The following is a 12288-nucleotide window of genomic DNA, read 5'->3' as shown; positions in this document are numbered from 1 at the left end:
AGACACCAGGGACAGCTTTTACAAGATGAAAGGACACAAATATTTTCCCAGATTATTTGTCTTCTGAGGAAAGGGGGAAAATCCCTGTCCTCCCCAGCTGGCGATGAGCAGATGAGGGGTGGACAGAGTCTAGGGCTCCCCCAGCCCTGCTGGAGATCCAGCCCCACACAAGTAAGGGCAGGATGCAGCGGGGCCAGAGCAGGGAGGATAAATAAAGTCCGGCTTTGCCGTCCTGGCTGGTGGCCACTTCCAACACAAAGTACATTCCGGTCTGGACATAACGAACTGTACCAGCCTCCGCCGGGGAGGGCGGATGGCTGGGGGTGGCTGGGGCTCCTCACCTGCCCCACTCGAACGGGGGTGTCCGGGTGGAAGGGTGCAGGCTGGCACCTCTCTTTTGGGTTGGGTGCGGGGGTGGCAAAGGGTGCAATACCCTCGAGGACGCTCAGCAGCCAGGCTGTGCCCTGCAGTGGAGATGCTCCTGCTAGAGGGGTCTGAGGCCCGAAAACACTCCGGGGAGATCCCCCCCGGGTGCCCTAGTGCTTGCTGGGTGCCCGGGGAGCCCTGGGTTCAGGGCACACCCGGCAGGGATATGTACAAGCAAACCTCAGACCAGTGCTACGGCTGCGTCCCCCCAAGTCCCGCCGGCAGTTCCCGGGGCTTCGCCCCCGGCCTCAGCCCCACCACTCCCGGGAGCCGCAGCCCGGAGGAGCCGCCGGGGCCGGGCCGGGCCCTGCCCCTGCCGGGAGCAGCACCGGGCGGGCGGGCGCGGTGCCAGGGCTTGGCGTGGGGACGCGATGTACCGGCTGCGGGAGCTCCAGGAACAGCCTGACTCAGCGGCGGGAGGGGGCGGGGGGGACGGAGGGGGGAGGCGACGGGGCAGGGCCACTGCGGGACCTCCAAGCGGCTAGTCCTGCTCGGGTCCCCTGGCCGGTGAAGACCGGCGTGGCCCCCGGCATCACCCCGCATTCCCCCAGCATTCCCCCCAGCAATGCCCCTGGCATCACACCCGGCATCAACCCCCAGCATCAACCCCAACACCCCTTTCTGCATCCCCCAGAGTGCATCCCCAGCAATGCCATGCCACACCAGGTATCCCCTCAGTATCTCCTCTCCCACCTATGGGGCTGGCCTGCTCCCCCAGCCCTGCTCACTAGCATTTCAGGGAATTTAATGCTAAAAATACTCATCAAGGGGGATCCGATCTTGACACCACCTCCACAAAGTGGCTGTAGCAAAGCACCTACTGTCGAGCTCTCACGAGGCTGAGGCAGCCCATCAGCCTCCCTCACTCACTCTCCTCACATCCCTGTATTGCACTAATTAATTCTTCCAGCAGGGCAAATTATTCAGTTTGAGGATTTTTCCACTTGTGCCCTGCTGGACAACATCATGAGGGGCTCATGGAGGTGTGTGGGGTGCCTGGATGTCCTCCAGGGCAACCTCTGCGTCCCCCATGTCCCACTTGCAACCTCCACTCCTGCCCCAAGCTAGGCAGTCCTCAGCCCTGGGCTGCTCTGGGATGGGGGAGCCTCCTCGAGAGACCCTACTTCCAGCCTCAAAGCCAACCCTGAGGATGGAGGAGAGACTGAGATCCTCACACCTAGGTTTGGGACCCCGGGGGCTGTGGTTTGCCTGGAGCAGATCCCTGCCCTTCACTCAGGTCCTTTTCTGTTCCAACTCCAGGGAAAAACATCAGAGTGGGAAAAAAGGAGAGTGTCTGACGTTGTTCCCTCTGTCACATGCAAAGGCAAAGCCAGAGAGGCAGCTCAACACACACTTTCTTTCTTGGAATGTTTTGCAAGGTTGGGAGTAGGGCATCTTTGCTGGGGATGTCTGCAAAGCTGGGCATTGTGTGGGCACACCACTGAAGATGCAGTGAATTGACGGTGCAGGGACTCCCTAGGAGGGGCAGAGAAGGAGCATCAGTGCATCTGTGCAGAAATTAAAAAGAAATGAAGAAGAAGAAGAAGAGGAAGAGGAAAAGGTGATGTTTTGGGAAAAAAACAGAGTTAAAGCAGTGCAGAGGAGAAGAGGTGAAGGCCAAGGGCTGGCGGAAAGGGGGGAGAGAGGGGGGAGAGGAGCTCGGCTGAGTGAGAACATCCTGTACCCTCCAGTAACAACAGCCAGGGCGGGCGGGGGAGCACAGGGGAGGCAGGAAGGGGGGACACTCAGGCGGGTGGAATGTTCCACACACCTCCCTGGTAAGCAGGGCACCCCATGGGTGAACAGGAGGGGATGGGGTTTGACAGTGGGGTGCAATCCTGATGATGGGGTGAGGCTGGGGAGGGTCTTGGGCTGCCCTCCACCCCAACATCCCTTCAGTCTCATACTCCCCATTGCTTTTAAACCAAAGAGGGTTAAACCCCATGCAAAGCACTGAGGGAGGAAGGAGTACCCCAATGCTTGTTCCTCTCCATTACCCGGTGTGAAGTATGGTCCCTGCTGGGGGGCTGCATCTCCCACATGTCCCCCCACAAGGAACCTTGCTGCAGCAAAACCTGCCTGCACAAGGTTGGCCTGCTCATATCCCCCTTCCCAACTTAGGTTACCCCTATGCTAGTGTAGGGTCCCCCTGTCCCCAGGGCTGGCAGCACCCCACACACACCAGGGGGTGCACTAGTGAGGATGTTCACCTGGTGGCCTCTTGCCAGGGCCACCATTACGATGAGAACAAGACTCTCAAAGCTTTCACCACCCACCACAAGTTTAAAACTAAAATCCAGGTCAGAATTTTGTCCTCTTGTAGCTCCGCCGAGTCAAACTTTCAGGGGCCAGAAGGTCCCCACGCTGCCACAATGGGGACCCTCCAAGCTGTGCCACCCTCCCAGACATGTTCCTGGTGCTTCTGCAGGTTCATATCCTCAAGCTGCCAGTCACCCTTTTCCTGGAAAAAAGTTTCCTACAGCACCTTCTCAGCTGCTTTGTGGCCTCCCTACCTGGTGCAGAGCCCCTTGGGGCAGTGGGAAGCGGCACTGGGGGTGCCTGATTGTTGCCGTGCCCCCAGGGCAAAAAAACATGCACGAAATCTGCATGAGAGAAGCCAAGAACACTCTCTCTGATGACCCCTTCGTCTCCTGCTCCCTCCTCAGCTCTGCCAGATGGGTGCCTCCTCTTCCTCATCCTGCTGTAGTACATCTGTGCTCCCTCCCCATGCCCAAAACGTTGACTCCCTCCCCATGCCCAAAGCTGGGCATTGCACCTTGCAGGCTACCCTGCCCAGGGCACAGCTCTGCCGGGGTCAGGGCTTAGGGGATTTGCCACCTCACTGCGAGCCAGGGCTGCTTCCAGCACCATCTCTCCCCAGGTCCATCCTGAATTCCCAAAGCCCCTGCACATCTTTCAGCCAGAGAAGATACTCTACAAGATGCTGATGGAGGTGCTGCATGAGGGTCTCCCATGGCATTTACAACTGCTGCCCCTACAAGGTCCTTTTCAGGGAGGACTCCCACCTGGCTGACCTCTCACCTCCTGGCCACATCTGTTCACCCTGAGGAGGAGGTGCAGGCATGGTCATCCGAGCCCACAGTGTGGCATGACATGGGAGGTGGACATGACCACCAAACACCTTGAGCACCCACAGCTTCAACAACCCCTGGAAGTTCCTCTTCCCTAGCAACAAACCTTTTCTAGGAAATGTTTCCAATCAGAGCAGCCACAGCAGGAAATAAAACAAGTCCAGCACAACCAAAGTAGCTCTCTCATATCCTGGGGCTGCTGCATCTTCCCCTCCCCTGCACCCCCTTTTGCTAACACTATCCCTGAGCAGAGCTCACCCCATGGCTCTCTGCTGACCTAGACCAGATTATTATACGATTGCACACACATATAGGTAAAACTATCGTCCCTGTGGCTTTTTCCAGGACCTTCTGGCCCTGTTGTCCCTATCCTGGGCCAGGGGGCCTGTGCCGAATGAAAACGCTGGCTTGCAGCTCAGCAGAAGCTGCTCTTTACTCAAATTCTCCCACAGCCAGATCCAGGCACCCCTGGGAAGGGGAAAGGCAGGGTGGCAGGGGCAGGGACTCCAGGGGGTCTCTTTCTTCACCACCTGTAGAAGCCCCGGGGGTCCTTGCAGACGCCGAAGTTGGTGTTGGTAATGGAGCCCACGATGGTCTTATCAGCATCACAGGTCAAGCCACTCTCGCAGGGACACTTGTAATAGACCCCATAGATGGTCTGCAGGGAACCAAGACACGGTGCAGTGTGGGGGACATGCCCCCATCCCCAGCCACTCCTGGGAGCAGGAAAGTACATACCTTTGGGGTGCATTCATGGAACTCGGCTGCCTTCGGTGCACATCGAGCCATGCTGAGGCCACTGTCCCGGTGGCAGCAGCCGCTCTTGCACTGGGCACTCTGCAGGCACAGCTCCCCAATCTCCTGCATGACAAGGCAGCGTTTGAGCACCAGGTCCCTCTCTGTCCCCCCTTGATCCCTCCCTAGCTGTGGGCCCAGGGGGTTTGGGTGGGTGTCAAACATCAGCTCTGCCTTTCAGCTCAGGGTCAGCACCACTGCCAGCATGCCTGAGTCTCCCAGTCTGCAGCATTTCCTCAGTCTGGCCCAAAATGCCACCCACTGAAGTGCTGGTTTTGTGGGGCTCATGGGAGCAGAGCTGAGACACCACAGGAAAGCGTCTCCCCTCCCCAGTCCCTGTGAGCCACCCAGGGTGGGGGTTCTGTCTGGCTCAGGCAGCTGAGAGCTTCAGTTTCATCTGCTCTGTGACTTCCCTATTCCTTTACACAGCTGCTTTTCCGGGCTCCACGATCTCTCACAACTCTGGAAAACCCAGCACGTCATCCCCACCCGCCTCAGTTTTCCCAGACATGATAAGTTTTGCTCTTGGTGTCTGCATCCATCATCCTGGGGGTCCCTCACATAACTGCTGCCAGAGGCCAAAGCACCGGAGACACCTCCAACCCTCCATGCACTGCGTGCCCCACTGCAGCACTGGAGCAACCCCCACTGTGCCAAGATCATGGTTAGTCTCCTCTTACCAAGTTGAAGATGAGCCCTCGTTCCTGCTGTGCTGACAGGGCTGGGGCCAGGAGCATCAGGGCCAAGAGCAGGCAGACAGGCACCACGTTGGCCATGGTGGGCTCCCTTGTGCCTCCACCATGGGGCCAGCAGGCGCTTTATAGCCGGTGTCTCCATCAGCTGACGTGGCTGCTCCTATCACATCTCAACTCGTGGCATTAGGACAGTGCTGCACCGCCCAGGGCAGGGAAACAGTGATGCCTGTGCTACCAATGCTACCAGCTCCCATTCCCAGGTGACTGTCCCTTGCTGGCGATGTCAACCTGCCCTTTGGCAGCTCCTTTGGCCAAAGTGAATGCAAAGTAACAGCACTCCTGTTCTTCCAGTCCTCCCTCCTCTCCCTCACCTTGGCAACAGCGAGCTGTGGAGCTGAGGTTCTCTGAAATGCCCTCCTTGCTGGGCTCTGCTGGGGTGTTCCCAGGCAAAGTGAGGGTTGGTGCCATGGTAGGAACTCTGTTCCATGAGAAAGTGCCCGCCACCAGATCCTCCATCACTCAAATGGTATGATCACAGATGCCAAGAAACCCAAGCATACAAGAGAGAGCTCGGCCCCCTGCAAGCATCCTGCTGGCCTTTCTCAGTGCTCCAGAGCTCACCAAGGTCCCCAGCCCATGGGCCAGAACCTCACCCTGCCCTGCCAAATATTTGCTCTATGTTTAAGTGCTTGGGGGCTGCAGCTGATGAAAGGAAAACAGCCCTGGGAACAGCACAGCTTTTCATGCTTGGCTGTTCTCAGCAATGATTAATGGCCAGGCAGCCCTGACCTTTGACAGCTGCAGGGGTGATGCCGAGGATGACGCTGGCTATGGCTGTCACGCTGGCTTGTGGCATCCAGTCCTCATGACAGGAGCTGAACCTGTGTGGTCTCTTGGGATGTGAGGCAGATGTGGCTCCTGAAGAGAGGCCCCAAGGTGGCTGCAAGTGCCTGCAACCTGTCAGGGCAGGCTCTAGGGCTGCCCATGCTCCTCTGGCATGGGGACATGAGAACATGGGGATTGGGCAGAGACCTGGCCCTACCACAGGTGCTGGCTGACACTCTGGTGTGTCCTTGTAGCAGGATGAGCCATTTCCCTTTCTGCAGTGAAACTGTGGGGATGGTCCCCTGCCTGCTTGCAGCCCCAGTCAGCCCTGGAGCTGATGGTGATATCTGAGTTTTGAGATGCAACAAGAACTAACAATTTTTACAGAGGAATGTACCGTAGAAACTACATATAGCTGAGCCAAGTGATTTAAAGGGGCTAACCAAGCAAAGTAAAGAAACAATGAAGAAGGGAACTGAGGCAGCCAGCCAAGCAACACCCAGTTCCTCTATAACCAGGTGTATTGTCTTGAAGTTCATAAAGCAGTTACTTTGGGGGTTCCAGACATGGACAACCAACAGAGATCACTGATGAAGCCCCTCAAAGACCCTATAAGGATATGTATGCATGCTAAAAAGCGTTGAGAGATGTCATAAATATGCAACAAGAATTCAGGGAACGAAAAATGAATAATCATGTAATACTGACATATAAGCTGTAGTGAAGATGATACCTCTGTGTGCACTTCGGTGAACTGATTCCCAGGGCAGCGCTGTGATTATACAGCGCATTGTAATAAAGAATGCCTGCCTTCTAAAACTCACAAATTGACTCTTAAAGGTTTCTTTAAGAGCCAATTTTAGGCTACAATGGGGGGTCAATGGGCCTGCAGTCCACCACCCCAATGATGCAGCACCCTATGTACTCCCCACCAGTGGGGGAAGACCCTTGTGACATGAGCTGGGAGGCCGGAAGGGAGCAGCCGAGGAGGCACAGAATTTGGAACATATCCTAGGGCACACAGCAGAGCCTGGTGGGATCCCAAGGCTAATGGCACAGCCCTTGGCATATTCTGAAGCACATACTGGGGGGCAAGACATATCCCAGGGTGCATCCCAACATGCATCCTGGGGCATGTGGCACATCCTGGGACACATCCAGGGGTACACAGTGCAGCTCAGCACATCCTGCCACACATCCTGGGTGTGCATGGCACATTGCAGGGCACACAGCACGTTTCTGGGGCAAGGCGGGGGATAGAGTGCACCCCTGAATGCACAGCAGGGCACAGGGTGCAACTCTGGTGCACAGCCCAGGGTGCGTCGCAGGGCAGATCCTAGGGTGCACATTGGGGATATTTGGCTTATGCTAGGGTGCATGGTAGGGCATACGGTGGAGGCAAAGGGCAATCCCGAGAGAGCATTCCAGGGAACACAGGGCACACCCTCGGGGCACCTTCCGGGGGCCCATCCCAGGAGCGCATCCCGCGACCCCACCTCGAGCCGCGCCGCCCGCCTCCTGCCGCGCCCTCCCCGGCTCAGGGGGCGGGGGTCGTGCCGGCTCCTCCCGGGTCCTCCCCGGCTCGTTGGGGGTGTGGGGGAGGTCTCACCGCCACCGCCCCCCGGGGCGGTCCAGCCGCTGCCGCTGCCGGGCGGGCGGGGCCGCTCCGGGCGCCCCGGGAGCGGGGCCGGGACAGGAGCCCCGCCATGTCCAAGCTGCTGCCGGCTCAGGAAGCGGCCCGGATCTACCATACCAACTACGTGAGGAATGCGCGGGCCATGGGAGTGCTCTGGGCCCTCTTCACCCTCTGCTTCTCCATCCTGATGGTGGTGACCTTCATCCAGCCGTACTGGATCGGCGACAGCATCGACACGCCGCAGGCCGGCTACTTCGGCCTCTTCTCCTACTGCATCGGCAACGCGCTCACCGGGGAGCTCATCTGCAAGGGCAGCCCCCTCGACTTCGGCACCATCCCTTCCAGTGCCTTCAAAACTGCCATGTTCTTCGTAGGCATATCCACCTTCCTCATAATTGGCTCCATCCTCTGCTTCAGCCTCTTCTTCTTCTGTAACGCAGCCACTGTCTATAAAGTGTGTGCCTGGATGCAGCTGGCAGCAGGTGAGCAGGGCTGGGGCGATGCACGGGAGGGGCCGGGAGCTGCCCATGATCCGACCAGAGCCGCTTTTCCCTTTTTGCCCCCACCTCGACCCTGCTGAGAGCGGGGCTGGCCTGTAAAGAGACACCTGTGTCACCTTCATGCCATTTGCTCTCCCTTACTGGTTACCAGTGTGGAGTTTGTAGTAAGTAAAGCCTGTCAGAGCAGCTGAGACACAGCAGACTCACTGCATGTTGGGCGATGCGTCCCCCTGGGTGCTGCTGCTGCAGCAAAACCGCGTGGCACCTCCGGCCCGGCCCCGGCTTGGCTCCACTTACCTGGAGGAGCTTCCCTCCAGCCAGCGCTCCTGCTCAGCCCCACCGTGCAGCGAGCTTGTGGCTCTGGAGTATCAGTTGAGAGCACAAAAACCCCCGCAGGGCTGGGGCATGGAGCTCCCTGCTGTGTTTGGAATCCTGAAGGAATTAAGCAGGGAGACAGTGATAACATTTACTGGGCTATTTTAATAACTCTGTGGGCTCAGGGAATAATGTACTAGGAAGATGGAAGAGGAGGAGGAGACTGACTGTATGACTTGGTATCATCACTCGCATTTTCCTACTTTTCTGCTCACCCCTGTGGATCTCCAGCCTTCCCCACCTCTCTCCCAGTGCACTTGAGACACCTGGTAACCCAGCTCCTGTTTTTGATCAAAGCCTCAGCTGAAACCCAACCCAGCCCTTTGCTGCTCCTGAATCATTCATGCCACAGTTCCCAGGGAAGGGACAGCCCAGCTGACACCCCGTGAGACATCCATCAGGGTTTCTCCAGCTCCCAGCTAAAGAAGCGAGCTCAAGCAAAGATTTAGATAAGAGGCTTGGGGCAGCTCAGCATCCTGGGGAGCTGAACTGGAGCAGGGAAAGGCTTTGCTGTGGTATGTGGGGCTTTTACCTGTATTTATTTTGTTCTGGATGGGGGAAGAGAAACATGTCACAGGCAGAACTGGTCAGGTGCTGCTGCATTTTAGGAATTACTTTACAAAGGGGGCGGGCTTAGAGAGGATTCACTTCCTGGCCTTTGCTGTGCACCAGGATGCATTTTCACAGAAATTATTTCATTTCAGCTTTCCCCATTTCTCTGTGCCTCTCCTTTCAGTTAGTTACAGGGAAGATTAATTAAATACAGAATAAACCAGCTGCTTTTCAGTGAAGAGAAATCTTCCCTGCAGACCAAGGAAGCTGCCTGCTCTCCTTGCTGCTCGCTTGTCCCCAAGCCAAGGAAAAAGAAAACATCGGAAAAGGACAAAGCAACTGCCTCAAAAGTCTTTTCTGGTTTACTGAGCACCCAGTGACAGAGAAGAGGCACTGGTGTGGGGCAAGGTGCATCTCACTGGTGCAGGAGGCTGCAGATGTCCAAGAGGGGCATGGACAAACATCTGCTTGTCCAGAGGTCCCACCATGGGGTTGTTTCTTGTGTGAGAGGAGTCGGGAACAGCCCTGCATCTGCACCAAAACACATAAAACACGAATTACTTCTATGCTCTGCACCAAGATAACAGTGGAGGATGTGAAAGGCCTCTGTTAATCATGTCCCAAAGCCTTATAGATGAACTCGTCTCTTATCCCAAGCCCGGTCACTTTTCTTGTCCAGTAAATACAGCAGTTTTTCTGGCATGTTAGGAGGGAAAAAAAAGTACTTCCAAGGTTTTGGGACAGGAGCTTCAACAGCCTGCCAGCACCAAGGTTGTTGCAACTCTTGTGGCAAAGCTGCAAAGGTGACATGCTGAGGGCCCTGGGGCCAGGCTAGCTCAGCTGTTGAGGTCGTGGGTGCACTGAGAACAGTCACAGGAGGAGCTGATGTGTTGTGGCTGGGCAGGAACCACCACAGCTGAACAAGCAGAATTAATATGCCTGCAAAGCTGCTGCTGACACCAGCTCTAACTTAGCAAACCCTAAGCTGAAATCAGCTACTTGCAGGGTGCTAGGAAGGTTCTCCATCTTGCACAGACTAAACCCATTCCAGTTTTGTTTGGAGAAAACATTCCTTTGAAGTGACATGGCCAAGGATGCATGCAGAGGCAGGAGAGATGTTGCTTGGGCAACAGAGTGATGGGAGATGCTGGTGCAGCATGTCCTTGACTTGTGGGAAGGCAGCATACTGTATCCTGCTCCTCCCCAGCTGTGGAACAGAGCAGAGCCCACAGTGATGGGCAACCACAGGGCCCCTTTAAGCCTGGTAAGCCAGTCTCTAGTGCCTTATCTGTTTGTAGCGCTGCCTTTGCAGCCATGCTCCTCCACCTCCCAGTATCAGCTCAGGACGCAACTTGTGGCCACTGTAATGTCCCCCAATGGCAACGTGTGTCCCTCTCCCTGCAGCTACTGGGCTGATGATTGGCTGCCTGATCTACCCTGACGGCTGGGACTCGAGCGAGGTGAAGCGCCTGTGTGGGGACAGGACAGACAAATACACGCTGGGTGCCTGCACCGTGCGCTGGGCCTACATCCTCTGCATCATTGGCATCCTCGACGCTCTCATACTGTCCTTCCTGGCCTTTGTGCTGGGGAACCGGCAGGACAACCTCCTCCCATCCGATTTCAAAGTGGAAAATAAAGGTAAAGACAGCTAGGGCTGAGCTCTGGGGTCCTGTCCTGCTGCAGTGTTTCAACCACCCAGCTCATTGCTGTTATTTGGGAGGATGCTGGCTTCCTTCCTGGCATAGTCATCACACTGCTTCATAGGGATGGAGAGCCAGCAGCAGGCGGAAGACTGATGGAGAACAAGGCAGGAGCCCAAATGGACCCGTACTAACTTTCACAGGCATGGGGCTTTCTCCTCATCCTGTTTTAAATTGTTTTCTCCCTTTTTGAAAACAAACCTGTAAAACACACCAAGTACTTTTGAGTTTTATACCACACCCCATTAACACTGTAATTATCTTTTTGTTTTACAGAAGAGGGAAATGACTGACAGAGCTCATTACCACGTAAGTGATACCCACAGACTTTTAATGTTTCTTCCCAGCATACATAATGTTGCTGTTGTATTCTGATTACTAAATGATTGACAACTGGTTTTGGTGCTATAGTCACATTGGTTTTATTTGTGGTTAGAGAGGAAATAGTCTTTGCTTTGCATCCCAGAACTGGGAAAACATAAACCCTTGCCAAATGATGAAATAACACAAGCTTAAAATTTGAAGTCATACTCCATTTGGCAACAGCTGACTTATTCTTTTTGTTCCCAGGAAGACCCAGAGCTCTTCTTTCATCAGCTCTTTTCTTTAAAGTGACTTTTCTAGGAGATTTAAACTTACCAAATTCTGTGGATTTTCTACAACAGTTTTCTTCACCCATGGGGCTGCTCTTGGCTCACAGCTCTCGTGGAGTTTATTTGATGGGAAGAGCCCAAACTGGACATGGGGTTTTTCTGAGTCCTGGGTAAGAGGGGAATGACAGTGATTTGCTGCTTTTTTTGTGGAGTTTGTACACTTTCTTTCAAGGAAATTACTTATGAATAAAAAGTAAAATAAAAATCAGTGTTTTGGATTTTGTGCTAGTCTGCTCAGGGCAGAGGAAACCCTCTGTCATGTCCCAGATTGCACTTTTACTTGAAAAATATGATGACAGCCAATTCCTACCTGAGCGGTGAATCAGTTTCCCACTCTATGCAACAATAACCAAAAGGGCAGTTTCCTGGGAAAAGAAAAAACAAACAACAAAACCAAAACCCAATCTGCTGGGCTGTAGCAGGCCTGTAACAGCACCTGCAAACCACAGCAGATGGTGCCAGTCACTGTACCACCCCATTAACTTGATTTAGCCATCATCTCTCATCCCATCCAACACCCGCCCACGGCAGCCTGTGGCACAGTCCGTTTCTGCAGAAGATAAAGCAGAACATTCTCCTGTCCAGCTCTTACCTCGTCAGAGCCCAAAATTAGCCTACATTATTTTAATTTCTACTTGCTGTAATTTGTTGGTTCATGTAGCAGTCAATTCTAATCAGTTCCAACAAGTACCTTACAATTTTATGTTTCCTTCTAAAAAAGTGTCTGGGAAGGTTTTGTTAATATTCTTGGCTAGGGAAGACAGCAGAGATACGACAAACTTAAAGAAAAATGTATTTTAGAATGGAAAAATTCCAGCAGAGTTGTCCTGCTGTTTATTACTCTTCCCCCCTTTTTGAAACAGATCACAATACCAGCAACAAAATCCTCACCTACACCATCTCCCTCTGTCTCATTCTGGAAATCACTCACTATTGAAGCAAATTTCATCCACGGGCCACTGACTCAGAAAGAACAGACTTACAGAGGGAATGTATGAAGACTAGGGTTCAGTTATTAAATAATCTGTTTATTGTA

At 54.5% G+C, this 12288-nt stretch overlaps 2 protein-coding genes and 1 long non-coding RNA gene across 3 annotated transcripts; 1 reads left to right on the top strand and 2 right to left on the bottom strand.

Annotated features, from left to right (window-relative positions):
* Nucleotides 1–1754: 1754 nt before the first annotated feature.
* Nucleotides 1755–7354, bottom strand: CLPS (colipase). Its single transcript, XM_051809000.1, has 4 exons — nt 4994–7354; nt 4257–4379; nt 4049–4176; nt 1755–1902 (listed from the first exon to the last, which is right to left on the bottom strand). Exons 1-4 carry the CDS (start codon nt 5087–5089, stop codon nt 1770–1772), a joined length of 480 nt encoding a protein of 159 aa, XP_051664960.1. The 5' UTR covers nt 5090–7354; the 3' UTR covers nt 1755–1769.
* A 138-nt stretch (nt 7355–7492) lies between these two features.
* On the top strand, nt 7493–11457 carry LHFPL5 (LHFPL tetraspan subfamily member 5). The gene is made up of 4 exons (XM_051808999.1): nt 7493–7951; nt 10301–10537; nt 10876–10908; nt 11170–11457. Exons 1-3 carry the CDS (start codon nt 7540–7542, stop codon nt 10890–10892), a joined length of 666 nt encoding a protein of 221 aa, XP_051664959.1. The 5' UTR covers nt 7493–7539; the 3' UTR covers nt 10893–10908; nt 11170–11457.
* On the bottom strand, nt 7930–9096 carry LOC127480653 (uncharacterized). The gene is made up of 3 exons (XR_007907974.1): nt 8877–9096; nt 8267–8401; nt 7930–8062 (listed from the first exon to the last, which is right to left on the bottom strand). It is a non-coding gene; the product is annotated as an uncharacterized LOC127480653 (long non-coding RNA).
* Nucleotides 11458–12288: the final 831 nt, after the last annotated feature.

The sequence above is a fragment of the Manacus candei genome, unplaced genomic scaffold (genome assembly GCF_025592945.1).
Source record: "Manacus candei isolate 608988 ecotype Guabito, Panama unplaced genomic scaffold, ASM2559294v1 h1tg000073l, whole genome shotgun sequence".
Lineage (NCBI taxonomy): Eukaryota > Metazoa > Chordata > Aves > Passeriformes > Pipridae > Manacus > Manacus candei.
This window is presented reverse-complemented; position numbering and strand designations above follow the sequence as displayed.

Coding starts and splice junctions, on each gene's coding strand:
- CLPS (XM_051809000.1), bottom strand. CDS start 5,089: ATGGCCAACGTGGTGCCTGTCTGCCTGCTCTTGGCCCTGATGCTCCTG. Junction 4,380..4,993: donor GAGGGCTCATCTTCAACTTG/GTAAGAGGAGAC, acceptor CTTGTCATGCAG/GAGATTGGGGAGCTGTGCCT. Junction 4,177..4,256: donor TCCATGAATGCACCCCAAAG/GTATGTACTTTC, acceptor GGTTCCCTGCAG/ACCATCTATGGGGTCTATTA.
- LHFPL5 (XM_051808999.1), top strand. CDS start 7,540: ATGTCCAAGCTGCTGCCGGCTCAGGAAGCGGCCCGGATCTACCATACC. Junction 7,952..10,300: donor CTGGATGCAGCTGGCAGCAG/GTGAGCAGGGCT, acceptor CTCTCCCTGCAG/CTACTGGGCTGATGATTGGC.